Here is a 19,833-nt window from a genome sequence, read left to right as displayed (position 1 = left end):
AAAGAAAGAACTAAAACTATAGAAGGAGATTTCTACTTTTCTCTCTTTGGCTCTGTCTATTGAGGAACCTCTTCCTGCCAAGATTTTCATCAGGTTCTCAGCAGAAGAAGGGACCAAGTAAGGTAAAAACAAGGAAGTCAGGGGATGTTGCACACTGTGTTCTGTATTCCAGGTATCCACACAGATGTTCATTCCCAGATGCTCTGGCTCTCTGGGAGAAGAAGAAGTAGGAAACAGAACATGCAGAAAAGACAGCTAGAGAACAAAACTACTGGGTTCTTCTTTCTGAATCTACTGTGCATGCCATTGTCTCTTCCTGCAGGTGACCTAGCGTTTGATGGAGGGCAACTTCTGAAAGAATGAAACAAGCCTGATCCAGGCTAAACAACTGCAAACGGATGAGATGGACTCCCTGCAAGTAGTCAAAAACCTGAAAAAACACTGCATAAACGTAGTGGTTTAGCTGGGTACTTCATGTATGGTCAAAGTGGCAAGAGGTAAGTTTGAAGACAAAGGGGAAGTTGGTTTCTGAAGTCATGTGGAAAAGAAGACAAAACAAAACACACAGAAAAGTTTACAGCCCCAGAGGAAAAAGTAGTGTGTCTTAAAACAATCATAATTTACATTTTAACATGTTCTACGATTTTGCTTTTATGAGGTATCTAGATAGGCAAACTCATAGAGACAGAAAGACTGCTACCAGGGGCTGGGAGTAGAGGAGGTACAGGGCTATTGTTTTATGGCACAAGGTTTCCAGTTTTGGATGATAAAAAAAGGTTCTGGAAACAGATAATGCTGATAGTTATAGTATAAACAAAATAGAAATAATGCTAAATTTTAACATTTTACTACAATAAATTTTTAAATGTTATGAATTAGTGTTACATGTGTACCAGTAGTGTAAGCCTAAATTTTAAGAGCAGTCATCTAACATACTACCATTAATGCACAACAAGGAACGGTTAACCAGCCTAGTATGAGTAAGGGCCAAAATCCGAAAGTGACTAGTACAAGCCTATCTAAATCAATAAGCAATTTTCTGCTAATTCACATAACTGTCAAAATGAGGTTTTGTTCTGTAAGCTAGTTATTTAATGTAATAAGTGTGAAAAATGGGGTCTTATCGGTAAAAATTAAGGTATTCAATACGTAGATGAGTTAAAATAGTTCAGAAATACCATCCACCCAAATATAAGCAGACAACAAGAATCCAAGGTGGTCCTACTCCTCCCAATAGAACTAAATATTAAATGGTCCTGGGATCCAGCCTCTGTTTAATAGGATGTCTTTTTTTTTTTTTTTTGCAGGAAGCAAACAAAAAATACAGAATCCCATTTTGGGGATACTGTCAACCTTAAGCAAACATTTTATTTAAGGTTGTATTCAGACCACCAAAAACAGAACTGAGGCTTAAGCATGCAGATCACTGCACCAATCACTTTGGGCCTACTGGTGTCCTACAATTTGGCCAGAGACTTACTTTCATTATGAAAGAGTAGCTCAGCCTCCCTCTTTCTACTTTGGTGCCTACTATCATCTACCCAAAACTACCAAAGAGCTCTATACACTAAATTAATTTATGTCCATCTGCAGTACTTCAGCCCTCAAAAAAGGAGGGAAATGACTCTTTAACAAGTTTTCAGTCCAGATCTAAAAGCTGGGAAAAAATATTAGCTACCTCCTCATATGATAGTTATGTCCAAATACACTGCTTATAACAAATACTCAGCAAACTAAAAATCTCAGAGTAATGAGCTAATAATAAGCCCAGAAGATTCCACATTTTGCTTTTGAATGGAACATCAGGTCCAGGACTGAGGGTTTTAAACCTGGAATTGAGGGGCTGGCGTTGTGATATAGTGGGTTAAGCTGCTGCCTCTGGTGCAAGCCACATACCAGAGCAGAGGCCCTCGTTCCAGCTCTTCTGGCTCTGATCCAGCTCCCTGCCGGCATGCCTTGGAAAGCAGAAGATGACCCAAGTACACAGGTCCCTGCCACCCACACAGGAGACCAAAATGGAGTTCCTGGCTCCTGGTTTCATCCTAGCCTAGATCTTGCTGTCCCAGCCAGGAAGTAAAGCAGCAGATGGAAATTGATCTCCCCCCCACCACGCCCCATATCCCTCCCTACCCCCCTTTCAAATAAAGAAATCTTTAAAAGTAAATAAATAAGTAAACCTGGAATTGAGGGATAAAATACACTATCAGCCTTTCTGTAAAGTCTCCTGATTTCCAGCACTTACAAAAAGAAATGTACACAACAAATTAGTATTGCCAATCCTGTATTTTAATCTTATTTTAACAAGAAGGGACTTATCTTCACACATAAAAGCACAGAAATACCAAAAATAAGGGACTAAAAACAAACCTATCTTCTAGATTTTTTTTTTTTTAAGATTCATTTATTTATTTGAAAGGCAAGAGTTACAGAGAGGTATAGGTAGAGAAAGAGGTCTTTCATGCACTGGTTCACTCCCCAAATGGCTGCAATGGCTGGAGCTGAGCCTATCCAAAGCCAGGAGTCAGGCATTTCATCCGGGTTTCCCATACGGATGCAGAGGCTCAAAGTCTTGGGCCATCCTCCGCTGCTTTCTCAGGCACATTAGCAGGGAGCTGGATTCAAAGTGGAGCAGCTGGCAATCAAACCAGCGCCCATACTGGATGCCAGCACTTCAGGCCGAGGCTTTAACCCACTGAGCCAAAGTGCCAGCCACAGTATCTTTAGATTTTAAGATGTTAGATTCTATAATCTTTCTGCTTGAGAAGGTAATAAGCTTTCTGCACCATACCTGGTAAAATCTTTTAGGACTGTGTTTAACAAGAGCTAACCTTATATTCACTCAGGTTCACAAAGGGTAAAAGTCATAGAATTTTACAAGATTTGAGAAATCATTCAGGAGAGCCTTTATTTTACACATGAAGAGATGTCAATTGATTTGACACAGCATAATCAGCCTAGTTAGATATATTTTAAAGTGAACCAAGAGCAAACTACCCTTCTTTGGGAGAGAGGGGGAAAAATGCTCTCAAGAACTACTACATCAAGGTTAGGAAGGGCTCAGAAGACAACTTCTTGGTGACCACAGTGTTAATGACCAGCGAATGTTTCCTTAAAGTCTACATTTAGAGTATCAAAATGTGATGAAGTAAAGTCGTTCTTTCTCTTGCTCCACTGACCTTGAAAACATGAAATGATTCTGGTTTTACTGTTTCCTTGGAACTGTAACTCCCTTAAACCTTTCTTTAAAAGGAAGATTTGAATTTCTCTGGGTAAGTCCAAGGTCAAACAGGTTGTGAAGACTGAAGGGCTTATCACATTTACTCATCAAGGTAATGAAAACATTCAAGTCCATCACTCCACACCAAGAAAAGCAAGTGTTCCTTGAGCTGGCAGTTGGGGGGTAGGATACAGGACTTGTACACCAAATACGTTTTCCCTTAACAATCAAAGCATTATGTAGAAAACAGAGTTCCAACAAAAAGTACAATGATGAGAAAAGAACTCATTAAGAGCTAAAAATAAACTAATTCATAATATGCATAAGGATTTAACAAAAAAAAAAAAGGAAAACAAAATGTAAAATTGCATCTGCTAAGCTAACCATTCTTCATGGAAATCACTGCTCCCCTCACCCACACAAACTGAAATCTGCAGTTTCTGAAAACTGAATGAAGGGAAGCTTTAAAAGTTTTCAATGAATATTTCAGCAGAAAAGAAAACAAAGAGATAGCAATTTTTTTCTAAGTCCTTTGATTTGTTAACACTGCAGAACACTGGGCTTCTCAACATCTAAATGCACAGGTCTCTTATTTATTTAAATGTCTTATTTGACAAAATTAGAATATTTACTTTATATTAAAGAGATATAGCTGGCGCCGTGGCTCAACAGGCTAATCCTCCGCCTTGTGGCGCCGGCACACCTGGTTCTAGTCCCGGTCGGGGCACCGATCCTGTCCCGGTTGCCCCTCTTCCAGGCCAGCTCTCTGCTGTGGCCCAGGAATGCAGTGGAGGATGGCCCAAGTGCTTGGGCCCTGCACCCGCATGGGAGACCAGGAGAAGCACCTGGCTCCTGGCTTCGGATCAGCGCGGTGCGCCAGCCGCAGCGCGCAGGCCATGGCAGCCATTGGAGAGTGAACCAACGGCAAAGGAAGACCTTTCTCTCTGTCTCTTTCTCACTGTCCACTCTGCCTGTCAAAAAATAAAATAAAAAATAAAAGAGATATTCTTCAAGGAAGAAGACATCAATAGAAGTAAAAATTAAATAAGTCACAGTTTTTATCTAACCAATGCTTCATGGCTCAATTTAACAACTTGCTGACCTCCTAAGCCAGGAGTAGTCCACTGGGGAAGCTCGGCTGAGAGTACCTTCATATTTTAAGTCAAGCTAATTCATTCTGAGTAACATTCACACAACACCACATGGAGCAGTAACTCCACACTTCAGTGCTCTGGTTCTGAGAGGCTGGTACAGTGTCATTAATCATATTTCCAGGCTCCGCAGTCTTGCCTTACACCTCCTATTCCTACTTTGTCCCACCCCGGGAAACCAATTATTTTGGTCAAATCACCTAGAAAGCAACGGATAGAAAATAAGCTTTGCAATTTTCCCACATCATGAGAAACTAAGAATTCCAGGAAAATAGACCTACTTGGAGATAGTTTTCAAAAATCAGTTTACCTAAACGGAAGAATAAAATCTCGAACTGCCATGCTACCAAATAAATATCAACTGGTAAAATGAGACCAAGCAAGAGAGAATAACTCTGTGTGCTAGGAACTCGAGCAAAGGGGTTTTATAAATTTCATTACCACTGTGTTCACATTCGGTGCAAACGACAATAAGGAATTCCTCTTAAACAGCGCCATCTCTTTTTTCTCTTGAAGAAGGTATAAAGTACAAAATGTTCTTATTTAGAATATTAGAGTGATCTCCCTTGTGGTAGCTCATGATGATGTATGGGATAAAGGTTTTCTGAATAGCTGGACCTCAGAGACAATTTAATTATGTTTCTGCTTCTTAACAATCTTTGGAAGAGGTGCTCATGCTGTACCATAGCCTAATGCTATTCCAAAAATTTTGAATTTCCAGGCACCATCATCAACAGACAGCATTTCCAATGGTGTCAAAATGCTGATGTTCTCAAACTTAGAAGAGCAAAAACAAGTACATTAAGGAGCAAAACATGCTAATTAAGTCACTATATAGGCCTGGCAAATCAAATGACCCCCAAGTAAAATGCCAAAAAATATCTGTTAAAGTTGACCTTTTTAGTTGGGAAAGCATGCTCTGAGTTTCTACAGCCCTCAAAAATCAGTAGCAGAGTGTACTCAGTTGAAAGTCAATTAAGTTAAAGCAAGCTCAAAAGAAGTTGGCAAATTCTGAAGCACAGCTTTAGTTTCAACAATCTACTATTTTGTTCAGGAATATGCAAAAGAAAATGTTCCAACAGGTACAAAATAAAAATGTTTTATTCAGAATGTAGAGAGAATTAAAAAAAAAAATAGCTGGTGCTAAGGTTGTTTCAAAAGTAAAGTAGTGAAATAGAATAAAAAAAATAAAAGACAGGTTGAGTTTGTACTGCACTATGAAAACAAGTTTGAGCGGTGAGATGGGCCAATTTCATAACTAGGGAAAAACAGGATTTTAACATTTGTTAGCTCACAAAGGAGGAAGAAGTTCTGTATGAGAATTTAATTGTTCTTTATCTTATTTTAAATCACCATCTTCTTTCTCATCTACATTTCCCATCATTACTATGAAAGCCACTTAATACACTGAGAATTCTAACCATCAATTCCTGATACAAATGTGAAGAGACTACTGTTAAAAAAAAAAAAAAAAAAAAAAAAGAGTCCAGAAAAGCTTATAGCACACATGTACTCACCCACTGACTATAATGGGGCAAATCCTCATAAGAGAATTATATTTTTTTTTCTATGATTTGGAATGTATCAACAAAGTTTGGGTTTTCTATCAAACTAAAAAAAAAGAGGACTAAATATGCTCCTAACCTATTAGTAACACAAATATGATCATTCAAGAAGTCCCAGTGACAAGGGTTAAGAAAACACAAAATTAAAACTCCTAAACCTCATTTTCCTAGAGGTTCAACCTGATTTTTTCCAAGGAATATTCTAAGAGTTGTTGGAAATTTGCATAAACTGGCTCCTAAGTCACACATCCTCTTCCACATTGTCTTCTAAAAGTAAAAAATATAGCATACCGTGAATATAAACATCAGTAAATCAGAGGAACAAAAATTTGAATGATTTAATAGCTAATCAGTAACGGGTCTTTTTCAAGTGTATTCTCACAATAGATGTTTTCTCAGCAACTAGTGACTACATATTTCATTACCATAGGCTACAAGCAGCAACTTCACTGTTTAAGTTTGCTAACTGGAAGTTAACTCATTCCACCATAAAGGAGCCCAGCACATGCCACCTCAAAACACTCTACTTTGATATATTATCTTAAATGAAAGTCAGTAAGAATCAGCTTAAATTTTTTTAAAAATTATTTTCATTTTATTTAAAAGGCAGAGAAACAGACAGAAATATCTTTTATTTGCTGGTTCACTCCCCAAATGTCCACAACACCAGGCTAGGCAAGGGTGAAATCAGGGGCTGGAAACGCAACCCAGAACTCCCAGGTGAACTGCAGGGACCCAAATACTTGAGCCATTATCTGCTGATTCCCAGGATGCTCACCAGCAAGAAGCTGGATCAGAATCAGAGGAGCAGACACTTACACCAGGCACTCTGATAAGGGATGAAGGTGCCCCACTTAATCACTGTATCCAGTGCCCCCTCCCCCAGGCAGTAAGAATCAACAGTTACAAGAAGAGCTTCCTGCCCTTCCCTTTTCTGTCTGTAGGCACAGCATTAATTTTCCATGTGAAGGTTTCCTCCACCTTGTACCAAATAAGAGAGGAGAGTGACCCTTATGATCAGACACAGAGGTGACAGCGAGATAAGTCTGCATAAGCAAATCTTGTTACAATAATCCTCATCTTTCATTAGTTTCTCACATGTTTCTTAGCACTTCTCCACAATTATATGTTGCTCAAAGTCCAAACCTTTCCTTCGTTAAAGTAACACAGAAGGGCTGGCACAATGGCTCACTTGGTTAATCCTCCGCCTGAGTCGCCGGCATCCCTTATGGTTCTAAGTCCCGGTTGCTCCTCTTCCAGTCCAGCTCTCTGCTGTGGCCCGGGAGGGCAGTAGAGGATAGCTCAAGTGCTTGGCCCTGCACCCATATGGGAGACCAGGAGAAACACCTGGCTCCTGGCTTCGAATCGGCGTAGTGGCCATTTGGGGAGTGAACCAACAGAAGGAATACCTTTCTCTGTCTCTTTCTCTGTCTATAACTCTACCTGTCAAATAATAATTAAAAAAAAAAAAAAAAACAGAAGCCTCCAAGTCACTTTGAGTTTCCCTAATTTTCGTGAATTACTGAGTATGTAAAATATTAAAAACTGTGTACGTTTTCTCCAATTAATCTGTCTCTTGTTAGATTTATTACCTGGATACCTGGAAAGTACACTAAGAGAGTAGAGGAAGTGTGTCCTGACAGTGGTAAAGAATTGTATTTAATCTCTTAAATTTTCTAAGTCTCTAATTTCATCCTGCTGAAATCTTTCATCTAAATTAATCAACACTGACACTGAAGAGTGTTCTATAAAAATACTCGGGTTGAAGAAAGAAAAAGGAACCTAGAATACCTTTTTAAAGTCTTTTTCGAAAATTTTGTAAAAAGCTTCTATAGTGATATCAAATTTTTTTAATAACAAATCAGGCATGACCTTTGGAAGAGAAAAAGGTATAATGGAAAAATAATTAGGTTTAAAAATATATCGATAAAGATGCAAATGAAGTTTTTTCAGGACCTTTTATCCATTAGACATGTTTAAAATTTACATTAAGAGTTCCACAAACTTGATACAAATTTCATTTTATACAAATTAGGCACCAAAATTTGGAAGTAGATTCAAATGTATTTTATTCCACTTAATACACTAGGGCCTACCTAAGTCTTATTAACCCTTGTGCTACCAAAGTATCTCTTTTCCTACAGAACTGGGAACACAGGGAGCCCTTCTACCAACTTTATAAACAGACAGCACACAAAGTTTATCAAGTGAGGTGTTTATCAAGTTACCACCCACTCACCTTCTTGCCCACCATCCTACTGCATTCAGCTTCTTGTCTGCAAGAAGCAGAACTCTTGATTTTTTGATGGACATCTAAGAGGCTAGCCATAAAACTGTACTTACATTTCCAATGTCATGCACATCCAGCCTTGTGTCCCCTGTGACTGACAGACTTCATCACAGGAAATACACGATTAGTGTGAAGGTATGAATTAGAATATAATAAATCACTGTCTGTTTCAATTCTGAGCTATGATTGCATGTTTTAAAAGATGAGAATACTAAGCCATAAAAATAAAGTTTAAAAATCACATTCTGGGTTGGCTCTGTGGCTCACTTGGTTAATCCTCTGCCTATATAGGCACCGGGTTCTAGTCCCGGTTGCTCCTCTTCCAATCCAACTCTCTGCTGTGGCCCGGGAGGGTAGTGGAGGATGGCCCAGGTGTTTGGGCTCCTGCACCCGTGTGGGAAACCAGGAGGAAGCACCTGGCTCCTGGCTTCAGATCGGCGCAGCGCCGACTGTGGTGGCCATCTGGGGAGTGAACCAACGGAGGGAAGACCTTTCTCTCTGTCTCTCTCTCTATGACTTGACCTGTCAAATAAAAAAAAAAAAATCACATTCTGGGGCCAGCATTGAGGAGTAGAGGATAAAGTTGCTACCCTGCAACACCAGCATCCATATGGGTGCTGGTTGACTCACATCCTGGCTGCTCTACTTCCAATCCAGCCCCCTGCTAATGGCTTGAGAAAGCAGCAGAAAATGGCCCAAGAACCTAGGTCCCTGCCACTGATGTAGGAGAACCGGCCAAAGCTCCTAGCTTTAGCTGGGCCCAGTGCTGCCACTGAGGACATGTAGGGACTGAACCAGTGGATGGAAGAGCTCTAAGTAAATACATACATACATGTGTGTAATAAAAAAAAAAAAGAAAAGAAAAATCACATCCTGGGGGACAGTCCTGTGGTGCGGCAGGTGAAGCTGCCACCTGTAATGCCCACATCCCATGAAGAGTAGATTTGAGTCCAAGCTGCTCCACTTCTGATCCAGCTCCCTTCTGATGCACCTGGGAAAGCAGTGGTAGATAGTCCTAGTACTTGGAGCCCCTGCCACCCACATGGGAGACTTGGATGATGTTCCAGGCTTCTAGCTTCAGCCTGGCTTATCCCTGGCTGCTGTGGCCATCTGTGGAGTGAACCAGCAGATGGGAGATTGGATCTATGAGTCTATCTTGGGGTGGGTGTGTGAGTATATAAATGTTTAAAGAAAAATCACATTCTGACCCAATAAATAAGGATTAAAACTAGCTTTAAAGTTCTCAGGAAGCAACAAGGACAAAGTTAACCTAGATGGGGTTGGGCTGGGTTAGGGGAAGGGTCTTTCTTACCACACAAGGCACTAGCTGTTCAGAGGTAATCAATATATACAAAATCTCCCTTGATTCCCTGCAGTGTCCACGCCCATGCATCTGCTTCTTCTTCCCCCTTTTGTCTAAAAGCTTCCAGTTGACAGCTGATGGGGCCTGCACAGAACCCACCTCAAATAATTCATAGACTGAGAGTATCAATATAAAGCAAGCAATGCTCATGACTTGAGGCCTTCAACTAACTATAATTCTCTAGCCCTTCTTTTAGAATGAAAAAATAACACTGACAGAGCAACCTATCCTCGAGTTTTAAAAAGCTACTCACACACTCCACTCACTTTCAGGGACAGGTCCAGCATTCAGGGAGGGTACAGCCTCATGACTTTTAAACTCCAACATCTCTTGGGGCCAGCGCAAATGGCATAGCAGGAAAAGCCACTGCCTACAGTGCCAGCATCCCATATGAGTGCTGGTTCAAGAACCGGCTGCTCCACCTCCGAACCGACTCTCTGCTATGGCCTGGGAAAGCAGTAGAAGATGGCCCAAGTCCTTGGGCCCCTGCACCCACATGGGAGACACAGAGGAATCTCCTGGCTCCTGGCTTCGGAGCGGTGCAGCTCTGGCCATTGTGGCCAATTGGGGAATGAACCAGCAGAATGAAGATCTCTCTTCTCTTTCCCTCTCCTTCTCTCTGTGTAACTCTGATTTTCAGATAATAAATCTTTAAAAATAAATAAATAAATAACTCGAACATCTCTAGTCCCAAACCTGGAAATTAACTTATCTAAGAGCAATGCCAAAGAAACAACATGGGGGAAACTTAAGTTTGCCAGAGAATTAGGTACTGCAGCTACAGTACTTCTCCCAACCATCCTAAAGCCAGAATTCAGGTAAATCTGGATAACTGTGGTTCCATTACTCTGCAAAATGTTCAGCAAAAGACATGGATAACTCCAATGGGACTACAACACTCTAGACTACACCGACAGAGGCTCTTAGCAGGTCTCTGCAAAGAGCCTAGGAACCTATATTTCTGGCAGTTACCACAAGTGAATTTTATTTATTTATTTGAAGGCAGAGTTAGAGATCAAGAGATCGAGATCTTCCATCCACTAGTTCATTCCCCAAATAGTCACAACAGATGGGGCTGGGTCAGGCCAAAGCCAGGAGCTTCTTTTGGGTGTCCCAGCAGGGAGCAGGATTGGGAGTGAAGCAGCGGGGATTCAAACTAGCACCCATGGGTTGAGGTGCTGCAGGCAGCAGTTTTACCTACGATGCCACAGCACCAGTCCCCACAAGTGATTCTAACTCAGGTACCCTAGTGACCAAACTTCAAGAGATATGCTATGATCCCCAACACTGGGCTTCAAAAGTCACTTGGGAAGTTCTCTGATAAAGAGATTTCCAAGACTTCCACAGTCCATATTTTTTTCCTAACTCCCCTCGTGAAGAGCTGCAACCAGATATGGGGACCATGGGGCCAGAACACAACCTTGAATTCATGTTTCTAGAGAAGTATAGATGTGATTGTTGATATTTTTGAATCTTTACTCCTAGACTCTCAAAATTTTCTATTCCCCTTCCAAAGAAGACACACTTGCCAGAAGACACCCCTTGGCAACCCTGTGAAATCATGTCTCACTATAAATTCATCAGTTGTCTCTGTGCTCAATTTTTAAATGAGTTTAACCTCACAACAAGAGGTAAGGGGGAAACATTCAGGTAACAAATCGGAAAACCAGAATCCTGGCCCCTGCTGTATAGCACATCATGGCTGTGTGGCTTTGGACCAGTCATTTCCCTGGTGTTTAGAAGGGGTTGGTTAAGGTCACCACTGGGGCTCTTCTGGCTCTAACATTCTATTAATCTATTTGTTCCCTGCATAAATAAAATCCACGTGACTTCTGTCTAACAGCATCAGCAGGTGCCAAAGACTCTGAAGTACATTTAGAACTTAGAGGCATGGACCACTGTCAGCTGCTATACATGCAGCATAGCTTCTCATGATGAATGCCTATAGATAGGAAACAGGCAGAAGCATAAAATTGGACATAAGCCCCAAGAGACAAGCTGACAAACAACATAATATAATTTAGGCTACAGAGAAGGTTATTCTATTTGCTGCTAAAGGCATTTCTTAATGTACTTCCCTAATCCTCATTCTATCAAAATAGTGACATTAATTTGCTAATACACACACAATCTAAAAATTATATACTCTCTTCAAGGCCTCAGAAAAAAGCACAGACTTTCCTAACTACAAATTTTCACAACCATGATGTATTTCCCTTGAAGAGAAGAGATTTCAAATCTTCTTAAGAGCAACTCCAGAATCTGCTTATAAATCTGACAACTACTGCTCATGCACCTACAAAATCAGGACACAAAAATCTGGACAAACTGCTCCCCAGAAGATAGGGTAAGGTCAAAGATTAAGAGAGGAAACAAAACCTGCTCTGTCCCACAAATGCATACTGAGAAACTGTACAAGACAGGTCGGTTAAATTCCACAGGGTAGGGTCCAAATTCCCACAAGTCTTTCCAACACCTTTCTAGAGGTATATGAAAACCACTTATGAAGATATGCCTACTTTTGCAAAGCACAACCATACAGAATCCATTTTTGGATAACTACCATTTACTAGACTATTTTGTTCAATATAAATATTTACTAAGTAACACAGAGGTGGGAAAAAAAATTCCTCAGGCAATTTCTGGTTGCAGCTAAATGTCAAACCCTTCTGAAAGCAGTTTTAACCCATAGGACGACAAATAAATTGTCAATGGGCCAAATCAAAACTGTTACTGGAAGCAAAAGGTACATTTTCCTACTCCATTTTTTAATTTACACTCACTTTCACGCATGCTCATTTTATGAGACACGTTCACACTTTATGAATGTGCACAGGTTAGGGAAAATTCCAGATTAAACTGTTTGATAAACAGTTAACAAATGATTTTAAACACTTTCATTGCATGATGTTAAGTAGAAATCTTAGTGACAGAAAGATTCTCCAAAACAGTTTGTATGATCAAACAAGGCTAAGAAACTATACACAAATATATGTAGTGTAAGATTTTTCATAGTTCTCACCATGCTTAGGATCTGCAGTGATCCTTACAGAACTACTAAGTGTGGCATTTCTCCAACTTGTGTAACAACAGTACACTTACTCTGCAGAATGACTACAACTATCTCATGAAAGAAAAGCTATGAAGTCATCTTTCAATATTCAGGTCCACTGTGGAATTTCTTGGGCACTATATTTGTTTACCAGATGTTCTTAACCGAAATTTTTACCACAGTGGAAATCTCCATCACTCCCCTCTGTCACCAGGGAGACAATGTGGGGAAGGTAAAGGTATGGGACAACAAACAAACTTGGCTTTTAGCTAACCACGCATTTCCAATTAGCCGTGTGCTGTGTGTTCCACCAGTATCCTCCACACTGAAGCCAGTGATATAAAGCAAGTGAAGATGCTGAACTCTAATTTAGCCCACTTTGCCACATAACAGCTCCAGTAAAAGGTTTGCAAAAGAATAAGATAATTCAAGACGGACCAGAGACAACAGATGAAAATTTGAGCTGTTTCCTCTGGCAACTGCCTAATCCAAAAATGTATGATCTGTTTAATGTTTTCAGTTATTACTCTCCTCCCATTTTCATAAAAATAAAACACCCATTTGACTTTCATGCTCTGTTCAAGCATCTTTCTTTTTTTAATAGTGGGGGCAGCTGCTAAACAGAGGAACCAGAAGTTACTTCATTTATGTCACAGTATTTAGGTTATTTATCACACATTGCCATTTATGTCACTAAGATTATAAAATCTACAAGAAAGGATATTTAGGCCAAAAAAGAAAGATTCAGTATCAGGACAGGCATATAACTAAGTCTTTTATTCTCCACTTTTTCCAATTCACTGAAACTGTTTATAAACTTTATATACTGTTCACTCTCATTTTAGGAAAGAAACTGAAAAATTTCATCTACTTGTCAGTATCTAAGGACATTAAGAAAAATCTTCCTGATAATATCATGGTTAACATCTAAATGACAAAATATAGCAACTGATCAGTCTGGATCGGTTACAATCAGCTTTTGCCAGATCTCAATGAGTAAGTCTCTCTACAAAGCTCAATCTGCAGTTCAAGGAAACACGCATATTTGCGAGGCCAAGCCCAGGTGCTGACTATAAGAACTCACTTGGAGAAGCTTAAAGGGGATGAGTTGAGTAATCTAGACAACACTATGTCAAGAAAAATCCAAAAAGGCCTTCAGAACGATCTAGTACTACCCTTTCTCTGCCCTCTACCTCAGTTTCCTGATGGAAACCTCAACTCAAGAGCTGATGTGTGGGGCCAGCACTGTGGTGTTAGCAGGTTAAAGCCCTGGCCTGCAGCGCCGACATCCCATATGAGTACCGGTTCGAGTCCCAGCTGCTCCACTTCTGATCCAGCTCCCTGCTAATGCACCTGGGAAAGCAGTGGAGGATGGCCCGAGTCCTTGGGTCCTTGCACCCACGTGGGAGAAGCAGAAGAAGCTCCTGGCTTAGGATCAGCTCAGCTCCGGCTGTGGCAGCCATATGGGGAGTGAACCAGCAGACTGAAGACCTCTTTCTGTGTCTCTACCTCTCTGTAATTCTTTCAAATAAATAAATCTTAAAAAAAAAAAAAAAAAAAAAAAAAAAAACAGCTGATGTGTTAGGGCTGGTGTGGCATTGTGGGGAAAGTAGCTGCCTGCGATGCCAGCATCCCACATGGGCATCGGTTCGTGTCCAGGCTGCTTCATTTCTGATCTGGCTCCCTGCTAACGGCCTGAGAAAAGCAGCAGAAAATGGCCCCAGTGTTTGGGCCCCAGCAACACATGTGGCAAGGAAGCTCCTGGCTTCAGCCTGGCCCAGTGCTAGCCTTCATGGCCATCTGGGGCGTAACCAGCAGATGGCAGACCTCTTTGTCTCTCTCTCTCTCTCCTTCTCTAACCCAGATTTCCAAATAAATAAATAAATCTTAAAAAAAAAAAAAAAAGAGTTGATGCATCCAAGAACTAGTTAAGAGTTCATTCCTGATTCCATCCTTCACACTGTAAGTATCCTTTGCTCATTGCAAACGTTAGTTTTAAAGTAATTTGGTAAATACCAGTATTAAAATTTAACAACACAAAAAATCCATAAGGCTTCTCTATACTTCATACATTTCAGTGTTTGAAAACAGCTCCTACAGGGACCATTAGACCTTCTATCCCAAGAACATGCATCCTAATTAGGCTGTGGTTTACTCTAAAAATTTAGTCAAATATTTAAAAATCCCAAGGAGATCTTCAGTGACCTACTATTCAAAGTGTACCATCATTAAAACCAAATTACCTGACTTTTTATTCTTATCTTTTTGATAAAAGGGATACTGATACACCACTTCTTCCTTTCCGTAAAAAGGAATAGAAGATCTCATTATACTCGAATTCTATCAGTGCAAAGATTTGTATTGACAGCGTGAATATTACAATTTAATTTACTGCACATATTATAAGCAGAAACACTATACTGAATTAAAGGAAAGGACATTTTAAGAGGTTTTTGTTCCTCCTCTCCTAAGCACAATATTCTCCTATCTCACTGCCTAAATGCTAAGTCACATAAGTTCAGGGAACTAAAAAAAATAAAACGCTAATACGCCACTAGCTTTCCCAGGGCGCACACTTACAAGACATTTTCCAGAGATATTACCAGCTTACACTAAAGTTCAGTTAAAATACAGACTGCCTCTCCTTCAAAAAGAAAACTTAAAGCTTTTAAAATTAAGTTTCATAGTGTTGATATTGTCAGTTAGCAGAAAGTCTAGATGTGTAGATCTGCAGCCCTGAATGACTTACAAGTATTAACCTTATTATTTTCTCACATCTTGAAACATAATCTTTTAAACATAAATCATCCATACAACACTGCATACCTGTTATTTTGTCTCTTACAAGTTTACAGGACTCTATCTCACCAATGCTCCCAAAAAGACTCTTCAGTTCTTCCTGGGTCATGTTCTGAGGAAGGTAGTTGACTATTAAGTTGGTCTTGCTGTCCTCCGTGTTCCCAGAGTCAACTGGTGATGAGCAGTTGTTATTTATGGTGGTTGGACCATTGGCTGTGTTATTGCAAGTTGGCCCATTAGACAGTTGTGTTTCCATGGCAGCAATTACCTGCTAAAAACAGAGAAAATAAGAAATGTCAGAATTCATATTTCACAACCTATTAGAGATTCCGTCCAAGAGTTTAAACACCTGTCACTAAACACAAGTCATTGTGCTGAAATTACAACAAAGCTTCAATAAAAAGTGCAACGCCTACGCTAATTTTTACTTCATATTAAGCTATTCAACTTAAGATTATATTTTTGCACACATATTCCATACATGCACATAACACAATTTAAATTTTAAATCTTTTCTAGACTCACATTCTGGGTGTACTCACAAACCCTTACTTACCTGCAGTGTCCTTAGTAGAGAGTATTTAGACCAAGGGGCAGAGAACTGAATCCTGACTGAAAAATCATACGAGAAAACTAAAGTGTTCTACATGCTACCAGAAAAAAAAAAAAAAGACCTAACTCAGAAGAAGTTTTCAATTAGCTTAATAATAAATCTCAAATATCCATTAACTTAAAATCAAGGAAAGAATACTTTAACAAAATACAAATTTGTCAACATGTACTGTTTTGGTTACATATTGAGAATGTTTTGGAATGACAACAACTTGTACTTCTACCATTGGTAAGAAATAAGAAAAATAGATATTATATATTAGGGAGTAAAAAGAATTTTTAGGAGAACTTGGGAATGAAGCTACAAATACTTTGTCTACCTTTGTAAGAATCTAACAGGCCATCCTTATCCACCTTGGCAGCTGAAGATCACCAATAAGGCAAATGATCTACAGCATCAGAATAAAACCCCCAAACAATTCAATATGGTATTTTTTGCCTTGGCTCCGATATCAAAGAAGAAAAAACAAAACAAAACCCACATACACAAAACTATCCAATACATCAAAACAATGTAATATCAACTTTTGCAAACAGACCAGCCCAAGAAATTTTCATTTGAACACATAAGCCTGTTGAAAAATTCAAGTAATGAGGTACCTATGAACTCCAAATACCAGATAAATGCCAGAGTTGGGGGAAATGGCCTCAAACTACTGAAGCTTCTAAAAAAATCACTCGTTAAGCAATTCTGGATGCCATTTCATAAAAAAACAATCCTATGCTCTTTTGAGCAAAAGAGTCACAAACCATAGCCCCAAATTTTCCAAAGGCAACTTCCAACAGCTATCTAACTTTGAACAGCAAGCATTGAGGGGTGGGATAGGGGATCCAAAACTCCCAGCTTCACTGAAAGCATTATCCTTCACAATCCATCCAATACCTCTCTCAGCTCCACACAGGACTGCTTCTCCAATCTGAGAATGCTCAATTGATGGGATACTAGTTTTAGGGAAGTTTTAACATAGAAAAGTCAAGGAATTTGAGGCAAAGAAAAATGAAGAGGGAAAGAGGGTTACAAGGAAAGAGAAAAAACTGTTTCAAAAAGCGTACTGCCTAGGAAAAATAAAGGGCACATCAGTGGATCAACACACAGGAAGAGATCTCTGCTGCCAAGAGATGTTCATAAAAGGCAGCAGCACAGGACAGATTGAGACTGGCCAGACTGGACAAGAATCACTGCTGCTATGATTAAAAATAAGTTTTAAAAAACAGGAGGCCAAATTGAGAATAGCTATGAAATATCCAACAACCTGTAACCCCTCCATGACATCATGTCCTTTTCAAAGAAATGGGTATTTATTCTACAAGCTGCAAGCTATTTTTCTCAGGGAATACTTAAAGTGGCAAAGGAAAACAAACCTTTAAAAATCTGTATGAAATAAATCTGCAATAATTCAAGCCATGGATTTTATTATAATTAACAATCTATATGAAACCAAGGAGGGAGGTTTCAGATTTCCTAATAAAGCATAACTGCTCTGGTTTGTAGAATATTAGCTGAGGGCTGCTCTTTCCACAGCAAAATTCTTGAGGGGTTAGCCTTTGCCCAGCAGTTATGAAAACAATGAGCTATAAGATGAACATGGTCAAAGCCAATTAAAACAAATCGCTTTTTAAAAGTTAGGGTATGTGTAGAAACAATGAGCGCCCCAAACGTGAGATTCGGACTAAAGCTCACTGGAATGGCATTTGAAATATAGTGTTCATTGACTGAAATTAGCAGGATTTAGCAAGGACAACAAACATTCCTCACTTAATTGCACATTTATTCCCATGTTCAGGTGGCAAGAATGAGCTCCTAAGCCAACATTCAAGTGAACAGCTGCACTAGGCTGTGTGCACTGAAAATTATAGCATCTTTCAGCTATAGGACCATCTGCTCAGAATAAAATGATACTAATGTGCTATATTTTACAAATAATGCATATTCCATTGATAGGCTCAACACAACTGTTCACAGAATGCAAACTCCTTCAACAGCTACTGGGCAAATAATTTTCAGCCAGATTTATAACTTTTTTTTGTTTTGTTTTTGGAGCATCAGGAATTGTAAATAACTTCAAAATTTAGTAACCAAAAAAATACATAGTAAACAGAATGTAAGGAATTATGGTAACTTAGTATTCAGACCATACCAAAACTTTTTTTGTCTTTAAAAAAAAGCTTGTCACTGTTTTGAGTCTGCACTAAATCCTAATTTAGATTATAAAATGTTACAAACAAGAGCAAGATTCTGATGCTACATATACCACACTACAGTTAATTGCAATGTGCTTTAAGTCCTAATGATGGCCATACCACAATAGGTTAAATGTGAGTTTATTTGATATGCCAAATAGAATGTTCAAGTGTTTGGTATGGCCTCAGCACTCCTGCAACATGCTAAAAAAAAGTAGCCTACAGAATTTAAGAAAAATCCCACAGACCCCGGTCCAAGGCTCTGCTGCCCACGAACCACTTCTAAGCAGAGAAGCCACATCACACAGTCTGACTGCCATGTTAGTTTGGAGTTGCCGTCTGCAATATGGACACAAAAAGTACCGTATGTTAGATGAGCAAGATAATGCAACAAATCAGTTTGTACAAAATTTACAGTGATTGTATTGATATTCCCAGCACGTCCATGCAGTGTGGCTTAATTGAATTTGAGGCAATTCCAATCTAATCTTTCCAAATTCATTTTAACATGTAGTTTTCTTGCACAAATGTAAGCATTTTTAATTAAGTGCCTGATTTTAAAGCAATATTAACTAGTTATCTTGGCATTTATCCTAAACAGCTACCTTAAACCACATCTCAGAAATTAAAAAATAAAATAAAATGAAGCAAACTAATGCATGCTGACCTGCCTCTTAAGGATATGGGAGAAGGGAGGAAATGCGAATGGAATTTTATAGTGAGAAAAAGCAGTCATGCAAGTCATAAGTGATTGCTTTGCATAAAAGCACTCTTTCCCCAAAATATCAAAAGGGCATTAAGAGAAGCTATATTTGCCCACACTGTTACATTATACTACAAATGATCCTTAATCTTGGGACTTAAAATTAAAAGTGAATCGAAACCCTGTGAGGTTATTCTGCCGCTATAGTCAAACTACTTTCTAACAGTTTCACTGAGAATTGTTCACCAATACTAAGAGGCCGTAAACCAGCATCTTTCAATTGAAATAATTGGACCAATAAATAGGATTGTTTGGAGTAATGCTTGTATAGGATGTCAGCTTTGTCCCTGAACGAAATCAAGTGAACATTTTTTAATATGTAAATTGTAAACCCAGCACGATTTGAAATTAGTGCTGCTATGAGGCCTCCAATATAGTTAATGGGCCATTTACCACTTATTACAACTTGCCCGAATACTAAACAGAGCCATGATACTGGCACAAAAGCCAAAGTTTACTTTTCAGCCATATATGCAGATGCTTTCAATGGTCAGTTTAATAATCAGAAACCTTATCTCTGAAAATAGACAATGAAAACAAATGAGGGCTGAAAATGTCTTACATATTTTAATCATAAAAATTTCATCCTGAAAGTTAAAACCAGGCTGTAAATGATTTACTCTTGATGCTAGCAATGACACCAGCAACAGAGCAATCCATTTTCTGACATCTACCAGGAAGCTGTGACATACTTTTTTTACAGGATGCTATGAACATGTTTTAATTCTTCTTCCCTTCTCCCACTGTAGCCAGAGAATCCAATGTGATCCTGTGCTCTTTATTTTTCAGAAAAGCTGCTTATTATTGAACTGAACCTGTGAAAAGGAATGTGCTTCATAG

The 19,833-nt window shown here is 39.2% G+C and overlaps 1 protein-coding gene across 6 annotated transcripts in view; it reads right to left on the bottom strand.

The window, feature by feature from the left end:
• The window catches only part of ELAVL2 (ELAV like RNA binding protein 2), a 78,178-nt gene extending 59,628 nt beyond the window's left edge, over positions 1-18,550 (bottom strand). For 4 of the 6 annotated variants that reach the window (XM_062207009.1, XM_062207010.1, XM_062207014.1 and 1 more), the window contains exons 1-2: positions 18,479-18,550; positions 15,465-15,708 (exon numbers count right to left, since the gene is read on the bottom strand). In XM_062207009.1, coding sequence (XP_062062993.1) covers positions 15,465-15,708; positions 18,479-18,550 — 316 coding nt within the window. The remainder of the gene's footprint in view (positions 1-15,464; positions 15,709-18,478) is intronic. The other 2 variants (XM_062207012.1, XM_062207013.1) reach the window with 1 other exon arrangement.
• Between the last annotated feature and the right edge of the window lie 1,283 nt (positions 18,551-19,833).

The sequence above is a fragment of the Lepus europaeus genome, chromosome 12, assembly GCF_033115175.1.
Source record: "Lepus europaeus isolate LE1 chromosome 12, mLepTim1.pri, whole genome shotgun sequence".
Classification (NCBI taxonomy): Eukaryota; Metazoa; Chordata; class Mammalia; order Lagomorpha; family Leporidae; genus Lepus; species Lepus europaeus.
Note: the sequence above shows the minus strand (reverse complement) of the source record. Positions and strands in the feature narration are given on the sequence as shown.